This window comes from Citrus clementina, unplaced genomic scaffold (genome assembly GCF_000493195.1).
Source record: "Citrus clementina cultivar Clemenules unplaced genomic scaffold, Citrus_clementina_v1.0 scaffold_6, whole genome shotgun sequence".
NCBI lineage: Eukaryota > Viridiplantae > Streptophyta > Magnoliopsida > Sapindales > Rutaceae > Citrus > Citrus x clementina.
Genome location: NW_006262139.1, coordinates 11,857,025 through 11,883,599, shown reverse-complemented (window position 1 = coordinate 11,883,599; position 26,575 = coordinate 11,857,025). Strand labels below are relative to the sequence as shown.

General features: G+C 33.2%; 2 protein-coding genes across 2 annotated transcripts; one reads left to right on the top strand and one right to left on the bottom strand.

Moving 5' to 3' along the window:
* Positions 1–5,023: 5,023 nt before the first annotated feature.
* On the top strand, positions 5,024–6,656 carry LOC18038910 (DNA topoisomerase 6 subunit A). The gene has a single exon (XM_006428845.2). The coding sequence runs from the start codon at positions 5,091–5,093 to the stop codon at positions 6,396–6,398; it is 1,308 nt and encodes a 435-aa protein (XP_006428908.1). The 5' UTR covers positions 5,024–5,090; the 3' UTR covers positions 6,399–6,656.
* Positions 6,657–6,879: 223 nt separating this feature from the next.
* On the bottom strand, positions 6,880–12,613 carry LOC18038029 (pentatricopeptide repeat-containing protein At5g02830, chloroplastic). The gene is made up of 12 exons (XM_006428844.2): positions 11,824–12,613; positions 11,587–11,674; positions 11,193–11,397; positions 10,937–11,044; positions 10,671–10,835; positions 9,898–10,491; positions 9,407–9,472; positions 9,186–9,266; positions 8,743–8,840; positions 7,974–8,184; positions 7,688–7,748; positions 6,880–7,486 (listed from the first exon to the last, which is right to left on the bottom strand). The coding sequence occupies exons 1-12, from the start codon at positions 12,368–12,370 to the stop codon at positions 7,158–7,160; spliced, it is 2,553 nt and encodes an 850-aa protein (XP_006428907.1). The 5' UTR covers positions 12,371–12,613; the 3' UTR covers positions 6,880–7,157.
* Between the last annotated feature and the right edge of the window lie 13,962 nt (positions 12,614–26,575).

Below are 26,575 nucleotides of genomic sequence, written 5' to 3'. Positions count from 1 at the left end.
AATTGTAATTTTGAGGGGTAAAAAGGTCATTCCGTTAAATTTGCTAACGTAAGTTAGACGGAAGTGGAAGAATGCAACAAAAAGTAAACTTCAGGTGGCGCGCTGAAAAAAAAAAAGTGTTTGTGTATTTTTGAAAAAGATAAAACAAACAGGTGGACGGTTGTAAATTTCTCTTTTTAATATTTAGTACAACTTGTTAGTATATTAATTCAGTTAATAATTTATAACTTTTAGCTATAGTTAGTATTATAATTTGTTATTATCCCTAATTATTTCTACTCGTTTTGCAATTGTGGAATGAATTTTTTCTTTTTTTTTACACCATAACAGCTTCTGTGCATAGTGATAAAGCTCAATTACTTAGCACAATGCTTTACCAGGCATCCTGATTTCAATCAATAAATATCGATCGAAAAGAATTGGTATTTGTCATTTAAGCAATGTCCTTACAATAATTTTATTAATAATTATTTACGAATAAATTAATTTACAAAATTAATCTAAATGTAAATAATAACAAAAAAATTTCACTAATTTTTTATTTTATTTTTAAGGTTAATATGATAATTAACATTTTTTCATTAATATTCTAAAAAATATTATTGTAAGGATATTATTATAAGAGCAAAAATGAAAAGTAAGGGTAGAAGTATAAATGAGTAATATATTAATAAAAATAATATCTTGAAGCATTCTTTAAAATATAGAGATTAAACAAATATTTATCCATAATGCATGTATACCAATAATTCATACACTTAAAAAAAATACGTACATTGATAATACATAAAAGAAATGCACATATCAGCGCTTTTGTCATATGTTAACAACATGTGACATGTTGACCTCTTTTAAGTTTTGGGTTACATCAAATACTATACTACGCGACTTATATTTTTGCTTCCATTATCGAAACCGACAATGGGAGGGTTATTTTTACTTAAATTTTTTCAAAGCCTTTCTTACCTTTTCTTTCTCTTTTCTTTATCCTTTTTTTTTTTGGATGACATGAGACTATTGCTCAAATTATAACTCATATTACATGAGAGTATAACTGATATGTATAATTATATATATATATACTGAGATCTGTTGACATTAATGTTGATATGGCACCGCTCATATTTTTAACCCTCTCAAATATTTAAAGGACGTCAAACTCCCAACCTGGGAGAAAGACTGCCTTCACTCAAGCTCTGGGACTCCAAGAAAAGACATTTAAATTAAACCCATGCAATGAATATGCGGAGGCTCGAACCACTTCCCTCTCACATTTGTGAGGGAGTTTAGCCCAAGTGGTTCTCTTTTCTTCATCCTTGAACCTACATTATTATTATTATTTTTCACGTATTCTCCAATACTTGAAACAGCCCCACGTCATATCCACTCTAAGTGGTTTTTTGAAATATTTCCGTGGAGCCATGGGACGAATGGCAGAAACTTGTCTTCTAGCTTGCCTTTAGCTTTCTAGGTTGTTTTATACTCGTCCATGAAGGGAAATAATTGTCCTTCATGGGTGGTATTTTTATTCCAATAATTTTACGAAGTTCATAGCATCATTCAATTCCATTTATTTTGTACTTCCTTCTTTTAGATCTAACTTATTTCAATTATTTCGATATGATATTCCAATTCATCATTGTCAAAGACAACTATTTGTATTTCTCTTTTATATGTATTTTTCTTGCGACTTTTAAGTAATGTTTTAACTTACATCACCAGATTTATAACTTCCAAGATCAAATCATATAATATAAGGGTTCTTAAACTGAATTTTACTAATTTCTTCATTCTCCCTTCTCTCTCTTTTTCTTTCTCTTAACTTCCGTTTAAGTTTTAACTTTTTTCTTTTCTTCCTCTACATCCCCCACTTTATCATTATCAAGTCTTACCCTATCCCATAGTTCACATCTGCCATTCAATATCAAAGGTGGGTAGTATGTATTAATTGATCTAGCAAAAAATATAGTTAAGATATTCCATTCAATATTAAACATTGATAGTATGTATTATCTAATCTAACAAAAAATGGAGGAAGGAGTAAAAGTTAAAATGTAAGTAGTAAATATAGCTTCTAATTTGGAAATTTAATAAATTAAGTCCTTCATTTTAATTTTTAGTTTCAATTTAATGAACATTATGAACGAATAAAATTTGAATTTTGCTCATATACAATGGCTAAGAAGTCACAGGGAAAACATAATCCTTCCGGACCGAGGATGGAATCAAGTACAATGAACGTACCTGCATCCCAAACATATCCGCTACCGTATCAAAAGTGCTTCATAATTTATAAATGTGATGCAAGCTATCAAAAGAAGGTTGATGAAATGACAATTAAAATTATTCCAGAAAGACATATTCAACCATTTCACGAAATATGGATAATTTTATGTTCAATGATTGGATCATGCGCAATGTGCTACTTAGGCAAGTGGCGCATGAAGAATGTGATAAAGATAAGGTGTGGTTTGAATATGGTGGCCAATTAGTACAATTATCAATTAGTGAGTAGTGCTTAATTAAAAGACTTTGCTATGGTGCATATAGTTGAGCACAAAACTGAAATTCCTTTTGAGTATAAAAAGTGCCAAAACATGATTTGCGAAAAATTTCAAGTTGTTCATCACTAAGTTGCTTTTTTTTTTAATTCATATTAGATTAATGATGACAAATTAGTAACTTTTACTTTCAGCTTGTTGCTTTCTTTTTTTATTTTGGAATATTTATCGTTGACATTTTCTGCATAGCAACAAATATAATTCTTAGCACAAACTAAGTTTTCAAAGAAATAAATTATTCTAATGAATTAAGAATGATGACATAAGTTATGTGATTGTGAGATTGTGTATCGCATGTAGTCGTGTATTATAGAAAATCATGTATAACACAACTAAGGGTTGGGCGTTACATGAAGTCATGTATCAATTGGTAATCTACATAACCCATCTCATGAAGAAAAATAGTTTTCAAGTTTGTGTTTTTTATTATGTTATGAGAGACCCACAACAATTTCATTTATTTCTTCAACGTTGCTTTTTTTAAAATAAAAAAAATATCAAAGCCCTATGAACTTATTACAAGAAGGAAAATTGAATACTTACCTTAAGAAATTGTCAAATGTGGTAGTAATGAAGTGTTCCAATGATCGGCAGTAGAGAAGTGTTTCGATGATTGGCACTTCCAATTCCGGCTTTTGAATGTTAATGACAACTCTCAACTTCTTTTCAAGCTCCAAAGTCAAATTAGCCATGTACAGGAGTCGTGTAATCCATATTATCCATTTTAAGTTGAAGATATTCTAGTAACTTCATGGGACTATTTAGAATGTATTTAAACATTTTTGTGAAATTTTATTTTTAGGGTTAAAAGTGTTATAAGATATCTGTCATAATTAGGGATGATAAAAAAATATGGGTTTAGCCCATGTCCACACATTTAAAAAATATGGATCCGCATGCTAAAACTTAGATCAAGCGGATCTGAATCTTTATATCTAGAAAATCAGATATCTGGATCAGCTTTAATTTTTTTATTTAAATTAAAATTAAATGAAAAAACATAATAGGATTAACTAAAAAAAATATAAGTTAAATTAAATTAAAAAAAAATCGGGATCCGCATTTTTTTTGTGTGGATTTGCTGTTTTTATAATTTATTTGTTGATTTGTAGTGGTGTTAGACTTGGATTTATGTTTGATTTATATTGTGGTACTTTTATTTGTGAATTTATGATGTTTTATGTTCTTTTAAGTATTTAATTGTTGATTGTTGAATTATGATTGAATTCTATTTAATATTATTAGGTAAATTATTAAATTTTAAATTGTTAAATTTCAATTTATATGGATCTGGATACTTGAGATATCTGCCAGCAATTCATGCAAATATTAGTCGGATCCGAATCCGAAAATTTTTTAATAGATGTAGATATCAAAATATCAAGGCCTATCTGAGTTCAGATTAGCCATCCCTATCCGCAGTTACCTCCAAAGTGTTTTATGTTGTGTTTACTTGCTGGAGTGGGAGTGTGGAGTGTGGATTCCTCTCACTCCAGCGTTTACTTACTTAAAATGGGGAGGAATTGGGAGTCCCACTCCGTGGGCCCCACCCATTTTTGGAGTGGGGAGTGGGAGTGGGACTCCCATTGGGGGAGGTGGGAGTGGGAATTCACTCCCACCTCTCCTATTTCTACCCTTTTTTTATTTTATGTTTTATAATTAATAAAATAAAATAAATAATATTATATTTATTTAAATAATAATATTATATTTAACTAAATAATAATTTACATTGATTCTAAGTTAAAATTATTTTAAAATAATAATATTATATTAATAGAGAATTAATAAATATAATATTATTATATTTATTTTAAAAATAATAGTACTATATTTATTTAATAATAATAAATACTTTATTCTAAGAAAATATTAATTTTGTACTAAATAATATTATATTATTATTTTATATAATAATAAATTTAATATAATTATATTAAATAAAATAAAATAACATTTCATTTTATATTAAAATTACAATTAATAATTTATTGTTCATAATTAAGAATATTAATAATTATAATAAATTTAAAAATATAATAAAATAAATATTATTCATTAAATATATTTTTTATTAGTTTTGTAATTAAAAATTATAATTCTTTAAATAAGGATAAAATTGTAATTTAAAACTATTTACTCTCAATCCAAGACAAAGTAAACACATAAATTGGATTCTAATCTCCATTACATGCTTCTATTCCAGTGTAAGTAAACAACCTACTCTCACTCCCACTCCACACTCCTAATCCTAGGATTTTCACTCCCCAAAATTCCTAATTCAATCCAAAAAGTAAACACTACCTTAAATGCTTGGGACTTTTAAGCAGCTTTTGATGTGTAGCTTGTAAATAACCATTAGCTTGAGGGGTACAGTCTCAATTTATCCCTCCCGCCAAAACAATCATCTAATACATGAAACGCTGCCGTTTTTGGATTTATTCACCTCACTTCCACTTACGGGCTGCAGCTGAAGGTTGAGGATCACTAGATTAACCCTAACGGTAGCTAGCACATTCATTTCCCGCAATGGCCGACAAGAAACTGAAACAAAAACGTCGGCGGCCCGACCCGACATCAGATGACGAATCCGAACTCCCCTTCAAGAATATCCTTAAACCCGACCAAGCAATTCTCGAAACCCTTAAGCAACTCTTCTTAGCCGCCACCACCACAACCACCGCCGCAGCCAACGGCGCTTCAACTTCCTCCTCGTCATCAAAACCCCTAACTCTATCAGACCTCAGTCTCTCTGCCACGTGTCGCGAAGTCACCGACCTTTCACTCTCCGCCGTCCAATCAACCATCGAAACCCTAATCCTCCAAATAGCCCGCTCCATACTCGCCGGCAACGGCTTCAGTTTCCAAGTCCCCTCACGCGCCTCCTCCAACCAACTCTACGTCCCCGAACTCGACCGCATCGTGCTAAAAGACAAAACTACCCTCCGCCCTTTCGCGAGCCTGTCGACCGTACGCAAATCCACCATCACCGTCAAAATCCTCTCGCTCATCCACCAGCTCTGCTTGAGAAACATCCACGTCACCAAACGAGACCTGTTCTACACTGACGTCAAACTCTTCCAAGACCAGACCCAATCCGACGCCGTTTTGGACGACGTCGCTTGCATTCTAGGCTGCACGCGGTCCAGCCTCAACGTGATCGCCGCCGAAAAGGGTGTCGTCGTCGGAAGACTGACTTTCAGCGACAATGGCGACATGATTGATTGCACTAAAATGGGTATGGGCGGGAAAGCGATTCCGCCAAATATTGATCGAGTTGGTGACATGAAAAGCGATGCCATGTTCATACTTTTGGTTGAAAAGGATGCCGCTTACATTAGATTAGCTGAAGATAGATTTTACAATCGATTTCCTTGTATAATTGTGACGGCGAAAGGCCAGCCTGATGTAGCTACTAGGTTGTTTTTGAGGAAGATGAAGATGGAGTTGAAGTTACCAGTTTTGGCCTTAGTTGATAGTGATCCTTATGGATTGAAAATTTTGTCAGTGTATGGATGTGGGTCGAAGAATATGTCTTATGACAGTGCTAATTTGACCACACCGGATATTAAGTGGTTGGGGATCAGGCCGAGTGATTTGGATAAGTATAAGATACCGGAGCAGTGTAGGTTGCCAATGACAGAGCAAGATATTAAGACGGGGAAGGATTTGTTGGAGGAGGATTTTGTGAAGAAAAACCCGGGTTGGGTTGAGGAGTTGAATCTGATGGTGAAGACCAAGCAGAAGGCTGAAATTCAGGCGTTGAGCTCGTTTGGGTTCCAGTATTTGTCTGAGGTTTATTTGCCTTTAAAGCTGCAGCAGAAAGATTGGCTGTAAAGTGAGAATTATGGAAACGTATGACAGACTGCAAAAATTGGTTAGTGGTTAAGAGTTTTAATCTTCATTCTTGTGGGCTAATGTTTGCATTTTAGTACTATTGTTTTTCCTTTGTGTTTGGGATTAAATTTTTATGATAAAGTGTATTTTAATGGTTCTTACAAAGGACCTTTGCTTCAACAGTCAGGAATGTTGTGTATATGAAAATGAAATCACCAGCAAATTCTCAGAAATTTGACTATTGATTACCTTTTAACAGTTTGTTCTATTGATGTAAGATTTAGTTTCACTGTCCTTATGTTTTGCCAGTTGTGGCTGACTTAACAGTCATGCTGAACTAAACCTTCAGTTTCTATTATCAATTGCTTTGCTTGTTAGGTCACCTCAAACCCCAGTTATTATAACCTCTTGAAAATGGTAAACATGGATAAATGGTTGGAGGAGGGAAAGAACAGACTAATTTAAAGAAACAAAAAAGAACAAATGAAAGAATATGTATCATTATGTTAACATTTTGCAAGGCTAGTTACATTTGACATCAACAGATCAAACCGCTATCATATACACAAGGACAGGTAACCTGCTCTGAAGCGATTACAACAAGAATAAACTACTATCATCATTGGACGTCGACTGTTATCAGATACATGATGATAGATAACTTATTCTGCTCTGAGGCAATGACAATAAGAATCAAATACAAATTATACAAAATTGGTAACATAGATATACTCAAAATTGGTATTTGTACACACATGGTTACCTTCCTGTGGAACCCACTCTTCTTTGCAACCAATGGTGCAAAGATTTCTTCGGCACCTTTAACCTCTGTAGGATCTTAGGTCTTCTAGTTGAAGATTTCAATTCAATATGTAATGTTTTGGCCATATTAGATTCTGAATCAAGAAGTTTCTGCATATGTGCATTTTTATGCTGTATTGAAGGTCCATCCAGAAAAACCTTGAGCCCCAAATCATCCTGCAAAAGTTTAGTTATTGCATCTTTGACCTCCAAGTCATGTTTTGCTTGAATTTTATTGACCTTATTAGGTCCTAAGACAATCATCAAGTCATCCTTTACTGGTACCCCTGCAACCAGAAACATTTAAATGTACCTAAATATAAAGTTGGACACATTTCAATAACTGAATCCAAATAATGTGGATCCTAGAGTTAGTCTTACCGAAATTACAGAGCATCAACAATCTAATGGTAAAACTCTGAGAGATATGTTAATACAGAACCCAAGGTGGTAATAGAGTTAAAGCATGATATGAAATTCAGCCGTACCTAAAGAATAGTTCTCTTTCATCATTTGTAGCACAGCAAGAACAACAATACGAGCCTCAACCTGTGATCACATATTACAAAAGTACAGATGAGTGCAGGCATGGAGTTATTCCAAGCAAGCACAATCAGATGAATAACAATAGTAAGCAACAATTTATAAAGCAGCTTTGGTTTCAAGACTAGCATATTGGTCTCATCCATGTAACATAAATTATATTTGATCTGTTCAATCAACAAATAACTGTTCCCATAATTTCAATGCGTTACTGAATGAAATCTACCATACCTTTGTCAGACCCTGAAGGTCAATTGCTAGGTTTTCAGCAGCACTCTTCTGCAAGTGTACAGCAACTTTTTCAAGCAATAGACTCTGAGGTCTTTGAGAGTTGGTTCTTCTGCAGAGCGTGACCTCTCCTTGGTTTTGATTTTTGTCCTGTATTACTCCTTCACACCACTCCTCAATTACTTCCTTCAGGTAGGTATCATTGGCTTTGTACCTGCAAAATTCATGCTTAATGAAAAGGAAGAAGAATGTCTACTATTTCTCTCAGCATAAAAGTTGACAATGTATAGCACATATCTGCAAATGCGCTATCTATTTTATGATTTCCAGAGATTTGGTTGAGGATATGGTTTCTCGTTGATAGGACAATAAAGAAGATTTATGAAGGATCTATTAACCCCCATTAAGGAGTAGCAGTGAAACTATGTATGTCTTTAGACACGAAGGAAACTGTTGCATAAAAAATTATACTACTTGATTAGTAAGAAATGACGAGCACTAATTTAAATGTATGGCCATAATGTACACTCAATCATGAAGCAGAAAAAGTTCCATGCTGCATGCCACCTGCACTTGTCAGTGAAAGGTATGTGAAAGGAATAAGTTGTTTTAGAGTGACATTCATGCCAACAATCAATAAAAAGCACAGAAATAATATTTAAAGTAGCGACCACATGATGACATGAACAGCAAGCAACATTTGTGAAAAATAGTAAGAAAATGAACTGCAAGACAGTCCAAGAAGAATCCATATTTAACAGCTCATGCCTACCCTGCTTTCCACATATCCTGATATACAGCCAGACATTGCTGCACTTCATGCAAGGATCCATATCTGCTTCGAGCCCTTAAAAGAGTAATATATGTGACCTGAAAATACAAGCTGAAGAATTACACACTGAGTTGATAAGAATCCTTTTCATTTTTTATGGGTTTATAATGCCTTTGCACACAAGCATTACCCATAATGTAAACTGTTTGATCTTCATTATCTAAACCGTTATAATTAACTATTAAACCCTTATCATTGACTATGCTCTTATCATAAGGAACTGTATCTGGAAACAATACACTCGCTTTTAAAGTGTTCACAGATCAGCACGGCATCACTTTAGCTACAGAAAAACTGGAGCCAGACCCAACTTTTATGACTTTACAGTCTTAAGATAAATACAATGATAAGGGGATTGAAGAATAGATCTCTGGTGCACATACCAAGTTTGGCTGTATTTGATAATGTTTCATTTCTTCAAACAATGAAAAGGCTAGCTTCAGTCTTTTACTTCTGACACAAACCTGTGAAGCACAGAGCAAGATGTATCAACATCTAGGGAGAGTCAATATGAGAAAATGGAAAAAACATATTTATCATGAGCATATTTTGAGGGCAAAAATTACAGAACAAACAAGCTTATTCTGACAAGAAAACTTCAGACCTTGATAGCTGTAGTATACGCAACAACATCAGGACTCATACCATCTTCACGCATAATTTTCAAAATCTGCACTGAAGGAAAACCTGGCCATCAGATATACTATATCCAAACTAACCAATCCTTCAAATTGAAGGTGTCAGCTGGAAATGAAATCATATCATTGTCAGCTGGAAATTTGAGTGAAAATTAGGCATTAGAATTTCACCAAATGAGAGTTCAAAGTCATCATGGGATTATGTTCATGAGGATCGTGTTACTGCTAAACTAGAAACAAAAGAACCCAAAGAGAGCATCAAGCTACCCGGACAAAGTTTCTTAATCTCATATGACCAACATAATCAAAAGACATTAATCATGGGATCTGACTAAAAAGGGGCATCCATATCATAATTAAATCAGCAACATAATTTGAGGATTTTTACGTCACAACTGAAAAATAATGCTTAAAAAAAAGAAAAACAAAGTAAATTCAGATCAAAAGTACATCTTACCTGTAAGGCACCTTCTACATTGCCTGATCCTCCACATGCATCAATTAAAATTGTCCAGCTTATATGGTTAGGGGAAAGACCTACTGTCCTCATCTCATCCATCAGAGCCTTTACACGATAGTAATCAGTACAACAGGCCTTCATCAAAATATTATATGTTGTAGTTGTTGGTTTAAAGGAAAACCTCTTGTCAAAGCTTGAATAATGTGAATTAGGCACAAAATTTGGTGTATTAGTGATAGATTGTTTGTCTTTATGCTCCATATTTGAAATCCGATCAGTGTTACCATCGTAATCTTCTCCTAAAGCCACCTGAGTTTTACTTAGTGTCCAGGACCGGAAAAGTCGAAAGGCTCTGTCAAACTGGCAAGCTTCAACACAAGCTTGTAAAAGGATGTTACAACACTGTGAATTAGGTTCACAGCCAGCCTGACGCATCTCTTCAAATAAATGCATTGCCTGCTCAACAAGTCCAGCATTGGCACAGGCATTGATCAATGACGACCATGTAATTGTATTAGGGGTAACACCAGCTGATAGCATGTCTTCTTTAACTTTTAGTGCCATTTGCCACCATTTTGCATCTGCAAAGACCTGGAATTAATGCAAAGGCAATGAAGAGATCAAAATATGGTGCAAGAGCCTTCACTGGATGAATTGTCACTTCTACAAGAAAAAAGTGACCCAAAAAAGGTGAAAAAAAAAGTAATGGTTAGAGCAGATCGATGTGTTATTGTTGATGCGCACATACTGCAATGATATATTAGATATACCTTTACTATAGTGCTATAAGTGAAGACATCCAACTTCAACACTCCTTTGGCCTCTAAATGCTTCACTTCTCCATAAATTTCTTGGGCTAAAACAGTATTTCCAGCAAGACAACATGCCTTCAAAAGTATATTATAAGATGCCATATCTGCCATGACACCAAGTTTCTGGATAAAGCATACGAGAGATACTTTGAGTATTCCAATTTTCAACCAAATTCTAGTATTGAGTGTGTGTGTGTGTGAGAGAGAGAGAGAGAGTACATTACTTGCATATTTTTGTACACTTCCAATGTGAACTTCAGATCATGGGCATTTACATTCATAAGACTGTTGAAAACATATATATTTAAAGTAACATTCTGACTGCGTAAATCCTGCAAAATGTTTCATGTGCAAAGTAAATCAAATATTTCTTAATAGCAGTAAAAGAAACTAGAATGTTATGCATAGTCATGAGCGGCTAGGTACTGCTGCTTGCACAAACACAATATAATAAAGAAAAAGACTATGCATTGGGAATACCTCATAAATGGCCCTAGACTTCATGTAGTCACCGCAGAGGCCACAAACATCAATTATTGTGCGGCATATATACATATTAGGACTACTCAAGTGTTTCTTGGATGCTTCATATGCTCTTAAAGCAGACACCAAGTCCCTTTTCTTTCCAAATTCGCGTACAAAGTTACAGAACAGTATATCTGCACGAGGAACTATACATGCATATCTGCAATACATAAAAGTTAAAAGTATCAAATAGAAGCCAACATAAAAATGCGACAGCAGAGATCCATTGTGCCCCAAAATTATCAGAGCTACAGGCTAGAAATTTATCTCATCAACAATAAAAACATTTAACATCCTTACAAGAACACACAGCAAGGACTATGCAGTCAAGAAAGCAATAAAATCATACCTTATTGCCAAATTTACATCAGGTTTATTAACACAAAGCTGTACAATGCGAAATTCTTCATCGAGTTCTTTAACCGGGAGCCGAAACTCTGAACCAAGAAAATAAACCCATCAGTCATTCAGAGCCAAAAGGTAAATATTCAACAAGTACAGTTTTGTTTTGAAATAATCTTGAATAAATATAGATAGAGCTCAAGCTAAAAACAGTACAAGCAAAGTTCACAAAATAAGAAAATACCTTCAAGAACTTCCATTAAACCAACAAACATCTCCACTTCCCCAGAATCAAGCAACCTTTGACACTCATTTTTAAGCAACTTAAACCCAGACCCATGAAACAGCTCCAATGGAGCAACCCCAAGCTCGTTCAGTTTCTTCAAAACCCCAACAACACAGTCGATCCTCCCTTCGCCAATACTCTTCACAATCCCACTTGCCACCATCTCCAAACTCAACATTGAAGCAAACTTCGAAACATTCCCTTCAGAAACAACTACGCTTTCAACGATCATAGCAAACTCCTCAAGTCTTCCGTCTTTGGCTAGTTTTGAGGCCATGTCGGCGTAATAGTCGTTACGGGAACTGAGGTCCCGTCGGACGGTGGAGAGGAGAGCGGTCTGGGAGGAATGAACGGTGGGGATTGAAGATAAAGATGAAGACGAAGCCAAGGGAAAGAGCTTGGTAACTGGGTGTTTGTTGGGTTTATTGCGGTGGTTGTAGAGGCGAGTTTGGGTGGCGACAATGGCGGACGAGGAGGAGGAGGAAGAGCCGAAAACGACTCTCATTCTCGGCCAAGCGTTGGGCTTTATTGAAATTTTTGAAGCTTGTGGGACTATTTTGATTTTTCCTTTTTTTTTTTTATGTGATTTTGGGTTTGAAGTTGAAGCGGATTGAATTTCAGTGGCAGGTAGCTGATGAGTTTATGATTTTTGTTGGTGATAAGGCTAATATTGTCAGGTGAAAATTGCGTGTGCCGCATTTTTTTCGCTCCAATTTATAACGGTCAACCGATCAGGAAATTCCATTTCATTGGCATCAATATTTTCTGAAATGGAAATGATAAGAGCCACGAACTATTTTATACAAATAAGAATATATAAATTCGCATAAAGAGATTGATTATATAAAATTATCACGGTCTTATTATTATTTTTTAATTAACTTTTTTATACTATATTAATTTGTATAAAATTATTTGTAACTCTTTTCATACTATTGTATACACTTATTTGTGCAAAATTACTTGTGATTATATAATTATTATTTTTTAATTTTTTTGAAAAAAATGTATTTTATGCTTTTACAGTGTGTTTATTAAACGAAAATTAAAATTGACTGGAATCGAAATGATTAGAAATCAAAATAGACTGGAATGAGAATCAAAATAAGTTATTTGTTTGAGCTGTAAAATTTAGAATTGAAATAAACTTCATTCTCATTATATGTTCATTTTGTTTTGGAATCAGAATTAAAATGGGATAAACTGTTTTTAATTACTAAAAAATCTGAAATTAACTATTGTCATAATTATTATTTTATATTTTAATTATTGTGATGATCATTATTCAAAAATTATTATTATTATTGATTATTTGTTGATAATAATTGTATTATTAACATTAATATATTAATTATAAAACTTTCTATTGCAGCAATAACATCAACAACAAACAACAACAACAACAACAACAATAATAATCCATTCCAAAAAAATAAAAATCAAAATCAAAATCAGAATCATCATCAACAACAACAACAAAACCAACAACAAATCATCATTGTCGGCATCATCACCATCACTATATCGGAACTGCGGCCATTGGAGACGAAACTGAGATGAAAACAAAACCGAAACAGCCCAAACTGAAATGAAACCGGCAATCAACTGCTACACCACAACTGACGGTCCAATGATGATGAAGATAGAGGTTGATTTTGGCAATGATTGAGGTTTCGCTGCAATGGCGTTTGGCTGAATGTAGATGCTAGAAGTTTAGCTAGGGATTTTTTTTTTAATTTTTTGACATTTATATTTATCATTTAAACGGAGAGCATTTTAGGAGCATTAAAATGTTAATGGGAGTAGAATTGGAACTCTTAGGAATGGAGATTGATTCCTAACCCTTTGAGAATCAATCTCTCATTCCTTATTCCCAAATTGGAGTGGATCTCACAATTCAAATTCTGATTCCTACTCTTATTTTGTGAAGTATACTAGCAATGATTCTTGTTCTTAATTTTGATTCTTCAATTCAGCAAGTAAACATACCATTAATATAAGAGAATATTTTCTGTATTTAAAAAAAAAGAGAATATATTCAATATTATAACCAAATTCAGTAAATTCTACTGTTATGAGTGTTTTCTTTTTGGGTGGTTATAAGAACCTACGTATATATTTGTGGAATTTACTAAGATAAGATTGATCAAGAGCCCGCGATTGCACATGTATATATGGTAAGTTATGATTGGGACTATTGTGCTACTTGTCCCATGGTCCTCCATTCATAACTTGACATGCGCTTAGCCATACACCATTAAGTACATGTTGACCTAAAGGGTCTTACAATCCTTGATTTTGATAATAACAAACAATGTAATAAAGGCAATCTGGGGAAAAATACTTTTGGATCTCATTAGTTGTTCAAAGTCTAAAGCCATTTATGTGAGATCAAGCTTGAAGATATGTTCATCAAGTAAAGACTCAAGCTCAAGACGTTGGTTTTGGTGATATCTTTGTTTTTAATTTATCTTGTAAAGCTAGTTTGTCTACATTTATGGATGATTAGAAAATGTGAGCTCAATAGTCTTTTATGCATTACATTTGTTGCGGTTATTTTTGGTCAACTAGAAAATTGAATAAATGGGGCGATATAAAGAGCAAAACACAGAAAATTTATGTGGTTCAGTGCTTGGCCTACGTCCATAGGATTCAAAAGATCAAACTTCACTATTCAATAATAATTACAGTGAAGTCTTTTTTTATTTTTTTTAGCTATTTGCCTCTAAATTTTGCTTACCGATCATGCATTAAGGGCTTTCTATTTATAATATAATTTTTTGGTATTCTAAGTTATTGATATTTTCTTATTCTGATATGTTTCAACCACTTAATGAGAATTTGATTTGAGTCTACATTTATCTCCTTTGCAAAGTTGATCTAGATTTTTTTCCTTTTTTTTACCGCCACTTTATCTTGTATGCATTTACTTTTTTTAATTAATCATTTGACTTTTCATGCTCCATGCTCTTTAATTAATTATTTTGTTTTTCATGCTCCATGCTTATCTTTTATTAATTATTTTATTTTTCATGCTCCATGCTCCATGCTTCCACTTTAATTCATTATTTTACTTTTCATGCTCCATACTCCATGCTCCATACTCCATGCTCCATGCTTCCACTTTAATTCATTATTTTACTTTCATACTTCATACTCCATGCTTGTTGGGTGATTTGCTTAATGCTATAGGCGTCAATGTGCAAATGTACACAATAAGTAATATATTGATGAATATTCAGATTGTCTCCACATGGATTAATATTATAAGATTTGCTACAACAATTTTAACAGTGTAATTTTAGACCAAATTAAAATAAAATAATCAATGAAACTAATGAAGTAACTAAATTTAAAAAAATGCAATAAAAAAAATGCAAATAGGAAAATCTCAAATCAAACACAAAGATAAACTCAATAGGAAATGACTAGTTGAGTGATTAAACTCACTTAATGATATTGACTATTTTTCCAATTAAGATTCTGTCGCTACAGTATTTACTACAGCACTGGGCAGAACATGCATCCTCAGTTGTCGCCTGTTAAATATCTTATATTTAAATGCAACCTAATAGTGACCAGTTGTTACACCAACATTAGATATATCATTATGCGTTCTAGGATCCAATAGCCCTACAAGGTGAATCCCTATATCAAGTTCTTCACTAATTTTAGATCAAGTATAGCCCTATTGAAATTGAGATTAACTCAACTTGGAAAACTCAATCTAAAATAATGTATTGTCTTAATTTGCTCCACTGTGTCAGACCTTTTTTAGGCGCTTTCTTAGCTAATATCCACTAAATATGTGGTCAGCCAAAATAGGGAATTGCAATAAATAAATAAAATCAAGACAAAATGCTGCAACAAATTCAGAGCAATACACATATATCAGTCAAATAACCACTAAGCTTGTTTATCACTCAACTACAATAAAGTTTAGTTCATGAGTTGAGATAAAACAGTAACAATAATCATTTTAGCCATCAAATACATTCCCATAAATAAAGAAATTGAGTCCTGCTTAGTCTTTGCGATCTTTCCTTCTTTTTCTCCTTAAATCTTCGGTTGCAGCACTCAAATCTTTCTTTTTCACTATTTTCTTTTAGTTTTTCTCTGTTATTTTCTTTTATGATGGCCCTCTCTTTTTCTTTTCATATGTGCTCCTTTTATATCTTGGAATTAGGGCAATTAAAAGCATGTGGCCGCATGTCTTTGGAAACCTTGGATCGCAATCTTTCAGTTAACACACGCAAAATCTTGTCTGCAGTTACTACAGGATTGCTACAGCAACGGCTATAACATTTTCTCTATTCCAGACTTGTTTTATTTCCTCTGTAGCCAAGTTTTTTTGTCATCTCTGCAAGTCTGTTGCTACAGCTCTCTATCCATAAAGCTTGAGCTTTTTGGTCCCCTACAATCATGCACATAATCAAAGCACAAAGTAATTTAAAACACAAAGTAATTTAAAACACAATCAATTTATAAAGATTAAACTTAAATAGATGCTCATGCAAAATGTAACTAAAAATACAATAAAAACACATCATTTACTCTCTAAGTAATATTGGTTTGAGTCTAAAAATGTCATGGTAACTCTCATTTCATAGAGTTATCAATGCTCCATATTTCTACTTTAATTAATTATTTTATTTTTCATGCTCCATGCTTTACTTTTGTGCATGCTACACTCTTGTGTGTGGATTGTAATGCTTTGTTTTTCCCTATATCAATTGCACTCAACTCTTTGGAGCTTGATTTTAAAAGCTTAAAAGAGCTATTTTCTCACTTATATATACATTGGTTGTTGGCTTGTTGTCTCTTCTACCCACCAACTAAGCATTTTCTCACTTATATAAACTGGTATTCTTCTCTCTCGTTCAACAATCAATTTTCTTTCCATCTCTTCTCAAGTTTAGGTTACCTAAATTTTTGGTGAGTATTTGATGTGGTTTTTTTTTAATGCTTAGTCAGTAATGTCTTCGAATTCTCAGGGTTTCTCTGACTCTGAGCTTTATGAATATCCTTTAGCAAAGGATAATTATTGGCTTGTAGCTAGTCAACCACTCGTTGTAAATTTTGCTCTTGCTTTTTTTTTCATCCTTCCATTTTTATTGGGTGGAGCGTAGATAAAGAGGTTAATTATATGGATGAAATGTCAATTGAATTCCTTTGTATCTCTTATGGTACAATCTTGTTCCATTTCTCTATGAAGGCCTAGAGAAAGCAACAAACCTAGTCAACCTCGGCTATGAGTTATCACCATGCATCTTGACTTTTTCACGCTTGGTGTTACACTTCCTTTCCTTTCTTAGGTTTATGCTTAGCAATTTTAAGTGTGCTATTTCTTAATTGAGTTCGAGTGTCTGGCATGCCATGATAGGCATGTACATTCTTTAGAAATAGAGATACCTTCATTGCCCCACATTCCAACAATTTCAATTGTGTTACCAACTGATGGCTATTCCTAATCCCAATAGAGGCCCTCCTATTAAAGGTTGGTATTACATGCGCACTTGGCCTAAATTTTCTCCTCTGATTGTTCAAAAGAAATCTTTTGTGGGTCGTGGAAAGACTTGTGGTTTTTTACTGATGGAGATTGGGAATTTGGGGAATCTAGTGACAGAAACTTTGAATACCGGGTCCAAACTCATTTTTTTACCCCAAGTAATTGTTTGGGTACCATTTTAATATATCATTCGGCAATTTCAATAACTTTATTTCTCTTTTTTTTTTGCAGCAACGTGGAACACACTTCCCCATTCTACCATTGTTTCTAAGAGTGAAAGAGGATTTTTACTGAGTATCTTCAATATTCCATCAGAATATAGATCTTAGGCATTTCTCTCTTAGTTTGGTTTCTTATCAATATTCAGTTTTATCTCCTCCATACATATTTTAGACCCTCATAGAGATGAGTTTTTGCTCTTTTTCTAATATTTTCTATAAAATAGCTTTGTCACGTAATAACACGTATTTATTTTTTCGGGAATGACAATGCTTGTAAAAAGAAGAAGATTGAAAAGTTTCTTCTTGCTAAGATCAGTAGAAAGCTGATGGATAAGTCTACTTTCCATGTCAGAGGGTCATCTTCTCAAGTTATCATTTCCAGTTATCATCAGCAAGAAACCTTGCCTCTACCTATTGTTAATATGACTGCTTATTTGCCATTTGTTAGCTCTTCTGCCGCTACTAACATTCTGGCTTTTGCTAATTTTCCATTAGATTCTAGCCAAAGGACCTTGCCTTTGTTAGAGAACTTACCAAGCTTTGTTTGGAAGGACCCTTCTCAGATATATCTTAATTTCTTCAACCAACTTTTGCCTCAGTACATTTCTTCCAACAATGTGAGGCATATTGAAAGTTGTGACCCAATGGACATCAAGTTAAATAACATTTGTCAAGTATATTCAGCTCCCTTATTCTTGGTGTTTCAATACAATTGGCTCTTAGTGTCTCTTTATTCAAATTATCGTTTATTCCACTACAATGTAGCTTGCCATCTAAGTATTCAGAAGGAAAATCAAAAGTTTAAAGCTGCAAAAGAATACTCTAATTGAGTTTAGACGAGCCTTTGAAAGGAAGATTGTTGAACTAGAAGAGAGTTTGGCTGAAGAAAAAACTCCCACAAAACTTGTTGACGTCTTGAAGATGCTCTAATATATAAAATGGCTGCTCTAACTTTTTCTAAGTAATGATTTCTATGAGTCATACCAGCTTGAACAATTAAATTAATAATATGACACACACATCTCACATGAAAAAATTTTGAACCACATGCAGGCGTGAGAGTAGAAATATTCCGCAAAAACATATCAATTGCAGTTGTATTGGCAAGTGCATTATCAAATGATATACTAAACAATTTATCAGTAATTTCATATTCTCTTAAAACAGACATTATAGCTGCATAAATTACTGAACCAATGTGAGGATATTCTAATTCACGAAATGCAAGCAATTTTTTTTTTCCAACCTCCATTTACCATTAATCTCATGTATAGAGTGCGAAGTCACAAAAAAATAACCAACCATATTAATACCAATCCAACAATCAGAAGAAATTGAAATAACACCATTAAAATTGATAAAAGTATAAATTAAAAGTTTTTTCATGTCATGAAAATTTTTAGTTAAATCACATTTTAATGTATTTCTAGGCACTTTCTTAAGTTGAGGCTGAACATACCTTTGCAGAAAATTTATTAGACGTTCATCTTCTGAAAATGTTAAAGGTTGTTCTGCTGCAGCAATATACCGAGCCAATCCTTCTCGCATGTTCTGTTGTGAATATCTACATGATGTCATACCAGAAGGTCCAGAACCATATCGTGAGAGTTGGGTTTGTGTTGGGTCTTGTGGCGCGTGTTTTGTCTGACAAGTTTCCATATGTCGTCTAAGATGTCCATTTCCACCATTGCTTTTGGCACTTAAAGCAGATTGACAATATTTGCACACTGCTTGATCCATCATTTCACCTTTTTTGTTTTGACATTTTTCCAAAGTAAAACATGACCAAACAATCAATGTTTTTTATTGTTTGGAGGTAGTAGTAGGATCAGCAGTCGAAGAAGTAAAACCACTTTGACTTGCTTGAGAAGTAGAAGGCGATCGTTCAGGTAGGACAATAAATATATTACTTGGATCAAATTCTAGTGCAACAATTTCTTCATTTGCAACTTCCTCACCCTCTTCAAAATTAAAATTCTCATCTAACTCGAAATGAGAGTGAGACATTTTATATAATTAGCGTTTTGGTAAATAAAGGCGGCTGGAATGTATTTGTGCGGGTGAAAAAAAGAAAAAAATTATTGAGCAAGAGAATGGAGATTCGTGTGTTAAATGGTGTTGAATGATGTTTTGCTTTTGTTTGAGATTTCAGTAACAAAGGGAAGTTGTTGTAATTGTTGCTTGAATTGTAGCAAAGTTTTGAGAAGATTGGGCAGAGCAGAGAGTAGAGATGACTAGATGAGACAAGAGAGATAACGAGAAGATAGAGATTGAGAAGTGAGATAAGTTCGAAAATAATTTAATCGTTTAAATAGAATAAAAAAGTAAAAATATTAACGGTCAAAACGGGGCAAACACGCAAATCTTCCTGCAAGGCTGCACCTGCAAAGCTTCCTACAAGGCTGCAATAAATTAAATTGTTGCATTTAATCACTCATTTGTCCGTTGGGCGTTCGATGAGTAAAAAAATTAATTTAGAATTTTTTTTGTTATTAAAAATCAGAAATAGTTAATTGCCTAGTGCCTATGCTATAAAATTGACTAGTCAACTAGTCGTATCAATTTTACTGTTAATTCAATTGAATTCATAATTTTTTTGTCCGTTGGGTGAGTAATAAAATTAATTTAGAATTTTTTTGTCATTAAAAATCAGAAAACATTAATTGCTAATCGGTGCCCAACTGCCCATGCTGTAAAATTGAGTAGTCATATCAATTCTACTGTTAATTCAAAAAAATTTTGTCCGTTGGGTGAGTAATAAAATTAATTTAGAATTTTTTTGGTTATTTAATAATTAGAAAAAATTAATTTTTACGTGCACCGTGCACATGCTGAATTGAGTAGTCATATAGTACACTACTATACTCATATCAATTTTACTGACTTACTGTCACACTTGTGAAATTTGAAAATTTTGTCATTATATGCAAACATGGAGACGTGCAGATTGCAGTGTAGTCAATTCAAGTTTCAGAATTTGAAAATTGTGAAAGTTGCAAGCATGTTGTAAAATTGAGTAGTCATGTCAATTTTATTGTTATGAGTCTTGTGACTGTAAAATTTTAAAATTATGTGTAGTGCAATCAATTAAAAATTTGAAAAATTGTGAAAGTTAACCGACAATGATGTTTAAATAATAAAAAATTGGGATCATTATGCATTTGTGCTCATGACTCATGAGTTTGTGTGTAGTCTATAGATTACAATCTACAAACACTTAAAGTCAACATTCAACATGTGAGTATGAGAGTAATGTGACATGTCCAACTGTAGTTCAACACTTTTTATTAGCTTGTATAGTTGTTTGATACTTTTTCATTTTGGGTTTGTGCCAAGTGCCAACAACTCAACAAGACAACAATGCGATTTTTTTTTTTTTTGGTTTTGGTCCTTTTGGAAATAAATTTCATTTGTTTTAATATTTTCATTTATTTTTTAAATAATTTAATATCTTTTTCCTACATGCCAACCAAGCACTTGCCTCACAGCTCCACAAAAATTAAGATCTCAAGATTCATTCATTCACAAATATTTATATTTCACTAAATATTTTTTTACTTTTCTTACTCCCATCGACAAAGTAAATAAAATTAATTTTTCTCTTTTTATTACTATCTAATATTATATATACACGCCATTATGTTATGATGCTTCACAATTCTTATTCTTCTTCTTGTTCCTCTCAAACTTTCCAATATTCTAAAAGCCAAAATCATTATGAATCCGCAGCAACATAATATGAATGCAGAAGAACCTCAACACCCTCAAGAATACGGTGTTGATGTAGTTGGACCTCAACAAAACGCTAGGCTAAATCAGTCCAGAAGTCATTCTTTAAATGAGCTTTTTCAAAAATTTACTACAATAAAGGAGGAAATAATAGATAATAGTTTGCATCGTCCTTACAAACAGATGATCTTGAGGTGCAACTATTGTCATCAAGAAGTTATTTATTCAGACAGCCATGGCACCTTGGGTTTACGTCGGCACGTGTCAAATTGTTTAGCTCGCCACCTTAGCCTAGATAGAATTAACCTTGCTCGTTTCCCATATCCATAGTTGTGATTAATAAATGTTTTTTCGTGCTTGTTATTTGTCAATTTGTCGTAGTTCGTGTTTCGTAGTTGTAACTTGTAAGTTGTGACCTATGATTTGTTATATTGATATTTCGTAGTTATGACTTATTGTAACTATTATTCGAGGATTGTATTTTTAATTTTAATTAATTATTATTATGATCTATGGAATTAAATTTATGTATTATTGTGTTATGATTGGTTATTGTGAAATATAATATATAATTGTGAAATTGTGATAAACTAATAATAAAATGTTAATTGCTCTCTTAATAAAAATTAATATGATTATGATTATGAATTTATTATTATTATTATTATTATTATTATTGGTGGGCTTAAAAAAGCACGCCAGGCACGTAGGCTTTTTTAGGCATGCTAAAACAAAAGTTGGTGGACTTTTTTTGGGCACGGCCCACGGCACAAGTGGGTTGGTGGGCCGTGTCGTACCGGCCCACGAGCCCTTGTGGGACGGCAGTTGCCGGCACGACCTATTGGCCATAGTTAACTATGACGTGGGCTTGAAAGTAAGGCCTTAATTTCCTAGTAGAGATTACCAATACTAAGGCCATCTTTTCTATCATCGAATATTTCATTTTAGCATCTAGCAGTGCATGGCTCACGTAGCAAATGGGTTTTTGCACATATTCTCCTCTCTTATTAATAATGAGCTCACTATTGAGTCTGACACAGCAAGATAGATATAAAGATTCTCCCCTGACACTGGTTTAGAAAGAATTGGAGGACTGCCCTTGTACTTTTTCAATTCATGAAACTTTTTCTTACATTCATCTGTCCACACTAGATTTTTCCCCCTTAGAGAGTTTTAAAGAATGGCAAGCATTTATCTATTGCTCATGAAATGAAGCGACTCAAGACAACAACTCTCATTGTCAGTCTTTGAACCTCATTTATTGTCTTTGGTGATTCCAAATCCAACAAAGCTTGAATATTCTCTAAATTAGCTTCTATTTCTCGTTGACTAACCATGAATCCCAAGAACTTTCCCGAGGATACTTCAAAAGTACATTTACTTGGATTTAATTTTATATTAAAATGTTTCAGGATTTTGAAGGCTTCTTCCAAGTCCGTGACGTGATCTTCCATTTTCTTGCTGTTAACAAGCATGTCATCTACATAAACTTCAATATTTCTTCCAATTTATCTAGTAAATATTTGTTGACTAGTCTTTGATAGGTTGCTCTAGTATTTTTTTAACCCAAAAGGCATTACATTATAATAATACAAGCCTTTTATTTGTAATGAATGTTGTTTTCCTCCTCTTTGGAGGGTGCATCTGAATATGGTTATAACCTAAGTATGCATACACAAATGTGAGTAATTCATGTCTTCCGGTTGCATCAACTAACTAATCGATCCTGGGTAGAGAAAAACTGTCTTTGGGGCACGCTTTGTTCAAGTCAGTAAAATCTATGCAAATCCTTCATTTTCCATTTGGTTTTTTTACCATCACTATGTTGGCTAACCAGTTAAGGTAATGCACTTCTCTAATAAATCATACTTTTAGCAGTTTATCAACTTCCTCTGCAATTGCTTCATATATTTCTTTATTAAAGGACCTCATTTTTTGTCCCACTAGTTTGTAACCAGGATTAACATTTAGTTGATGGGCTATTACTTCAAGATCTATACCACGATGTCTTCATGGGACTATAAGAACATGTCAGAGTTGACTCTGAGAAAATTTTTTATTTGTGCATGTAATTCTGAAGTTAGCGATTGGCCAACTCGAGTAGACTTACTTTAATCTCCTTACTACAATGGACAAAGTCTAATTCTTCTATCGGTGAGCCTCTTTACTCACTTTTTTCTTTCCTTAGGTCAAGCATAATCTGTAGGTTTTCATGTTTGTCCATCTTGCCTTTTAAAGTTGTAGTGTAGCATCTTTTGGATTCTTCTTGATTAGCTCTTAAAACTACAAATCCTCCTACTATAGGAAACTCTATCATTAAATGATAGGTTAAAGTTATTGTTCGAAACATGTTTAAAGCCGGTCCTCCTAAGATGACATTGTAAATTGACAAATGCTCCACTACCAAGAAATTCATTATCTTAGTAACTTGGTGGGGTAGTTTCCCAAATAGTCATTGGCAACTTATACTACCCAAAGGGATCAAACATTCTCCTCCAAAACCAATCAAAGGTGTGCATATTGGCTTTATTTTTTCTCTTCCAATCTCTATTTTTATCAAATGCTCCTACTATAGGAAACTCTATCATTAAATGATAGGTTAAAGTTATTGTTCGAAACATGTTTAAAGCCGGTCCTCCTAAGATGACATTGTAAATTGACAAATGCTCCACTACTAAGAAATTCACTATATTAGTAACTTGGTGGGGTAGTTTCCCAAATAGTCATTGGCAACTTATACTACCCAAAGGGATCAAACATTCTCCTCCAAAACCAATCAAAGGTGTGCATATTGGCTTTAATTTTTCTCTTCCAATCTCTATTTTATCAAATGCTACTACATACAGAATATTTGTTGAACTTCCATTGTCTATTAGAACTCTATAGACCTTCTTATTCGCCAAGATTATAGAGATGACTAGGGCATCATTCTGGGGCTGATGTATTCCTCTTTCCGCTTGGCTTTTTTTTAGGTCTACTCATTAAATCTACAAGGAAAACCCTCGGTGTACTTCTAGTCTCTTTAACATGAGCTTTTTGAGTCCTATTAGAATCTCTTCTACCTGTGGGTCTACTTAATATAGTTCTTATGGGTATGCCACCTACGATGTCTTGGTCTTTTATTCGCACAATTCCAGATGTTGTTGTTTTTTTGTGGAGCATTGGATGGGACCTCATTAGGCATCCATTTAGCACATTTTCTTACAAATTCTTTAAGATATCCTCTATGGATAAGGGATTCTATTTTTTCTTTGGAATCGAAACAATCTTTAGTGTTGTGACCATGATCTCAATGGTACCTATAGTATTTATTTTTTTTTGTCCCTTCGATTAAGTGTTGTCTTGATATCCTTGAATTTCTGCAGCAAATATGAGTTCCTTATTTGTATCGACAACTGCTTTCTGGCCACATTAAGTGGTGTATAGCAAGGGAACCTAGTGTACGGAATCCTTGGACCTTTGTTTTATGGTCTACTTATTATTTCTTTGTTTTCAACTAGTTCTTCATTCTTCTTCCTCTTACTCTTTGTGAATCCAGGTCAACCTTCCTTTTTGCATTAGTTAATTCATCTACCTTAGAGTATTTTTGTGCTCTCGACAGCAACTCCATGCAAGTTCTTGGTGCATTTTTTATAAGTGAATAATAAAACCTTGCTAGTTGTAACACGGCCATAATGACTGTCAAGGCCACTAAATCACTATAGTTTTCCACCCTTATAGCTTCTTTGTTGAGGTAGGTAATGTAATCTTTTAACTACTCATCCTTCCCTTACTTGACCGACAAAAGATGAGTTGAAGGAAGTTGATGGTCTCTAGCTCTAATAAATTGGGTAATAAATATTTGACTTAGCTAGGCAAATGAAGAAATTGATCTTGGTTTTAGCTTTTTGAACCACCTATGTGCTGCTTTAATGAGTGTCAGCGAGAATGCCCCACATGGCTACTTTTGATGCTCCTTGTAGCTCCATCCAAGACCTGTAGGTCTCAGGATGTGCTGTTGGATCTCTTTCTCCTTTGTATAACTTTATCTGGGGCATTTTAAATTTTGGAGGAAGTGATGCATCCAATATGTCTTTTGATTAGTATTAAAAACTGTTTGATTATCAAGTGATAAAAATATTATTTTGTGCTTATATTATAATATATATTTGTATTTATGCAATATATTAAGAATTATTAATTATGTTTTAACTACATCTAATTTTGTGTATTTTTGTGTGTTTATTAGGTAAAATATTAATTTCATGTAATTCAAGGTTCCAAACAGATAAACGGATATCAAATTTAGATTCCAAAGGTCCGAAAACCTTAAAATGAGTCAAGACCGGTTTAAAATTGAGTTTGTGTACAAAGTTGACTTTTTCTATTGACTAAATACTGATTGGATGATAAAATGAGCTTACAATAGATTCATGATAAAATGAGCTTGCTAAATCTCAACCATTCATGATTCAATGCCACGATCGTGCCACGTTGCAATGGTTGGTGAAGTAAGTTGTAGAATCCGAACCTTTGTATTCGGGTAGACCCAATTCACCCATTAACCTGTCAAATCTCAACCGTTCTTTGACCAAATCGGACGCTTCACAAGATGCCACATGTAATGTTGACTTTTGAAGTTTGACCAACCGTTGGATCTTGATCTAATGGTTGTGTAGAGTGCATGCACAAAACTTATGATGGATCGCAATACACTGGATTATGAATTTATTTTTCTATAGGTAGAGTCTCATTTTTATGTTTTGATTATCTCTCTTCTTCTCAATTTCTCTCAATTTCCCCGTAATCTTGTTTTTCAGGTATGTTTTTAATATTTTGTATAATTATTTTTATAAATAAATTTAGTTTTATTTTCAATTTTAGTTGTTTTATTACTTTTAATTATGAGTAATTTAATTTTAATAATTATTTTTATTTCAATTATGCTTAGCTAAATAATAATAGTTAGGGTAAGGTGTAACTCTTAGGAAATAAATATGATTTAATCAAATTCTATTTTTAATTATATAAATTAAATTATTTTCTATTTAATTTTATACATATTTTTTATTTTGAAATTTTGATTTATTGTAGACAAATAAGGAAGTTTGGCATAATAAATTCTTAATATCTTAATATAAGGTATGGTAAAATGGTATTTTAACTTATTGTAGACAAATTAAATTTTGGCACAATAAATACTTAATCCATAATAAAATTAGTGGGAAAATAATAATAATTTATATAATTAATCTTTTTGGCATTAAATCTA

Excerpts from the sequence above, each read along its gene's own strand:
- LOC18038029 (XM_006428844.2), bottom strand. The coding sequence starts at position 12,370 with ATGAGAGTCGTTTTCGGCTCTTCCTCCTCCTCCTCGTCCGCCATTGTC. Across the intron at positions 9,473-9,897 it reads ATGTAGAAGGTGCCTTACAG|ATTTTGAAAATTATGCGTGA; the intron begins GTAAGATGTACT and ends CCTTCAGTGCAG. Across the intron at positions 7,749-7,973 it reads ACCTTCAGGGTCTGACAAAG|GTTGAGGCTCGTATTGTTGT; the intron begins GTATGGTAGATT and ends ATGTGATCACAG.
- LOC18038910 (XM_006428845.2), top strand. The coding sequence starts at position 5,091 with ATGGCCGACAAGAAACTGAAACAAAAACGTCGGCGGCCCGACCCGACA.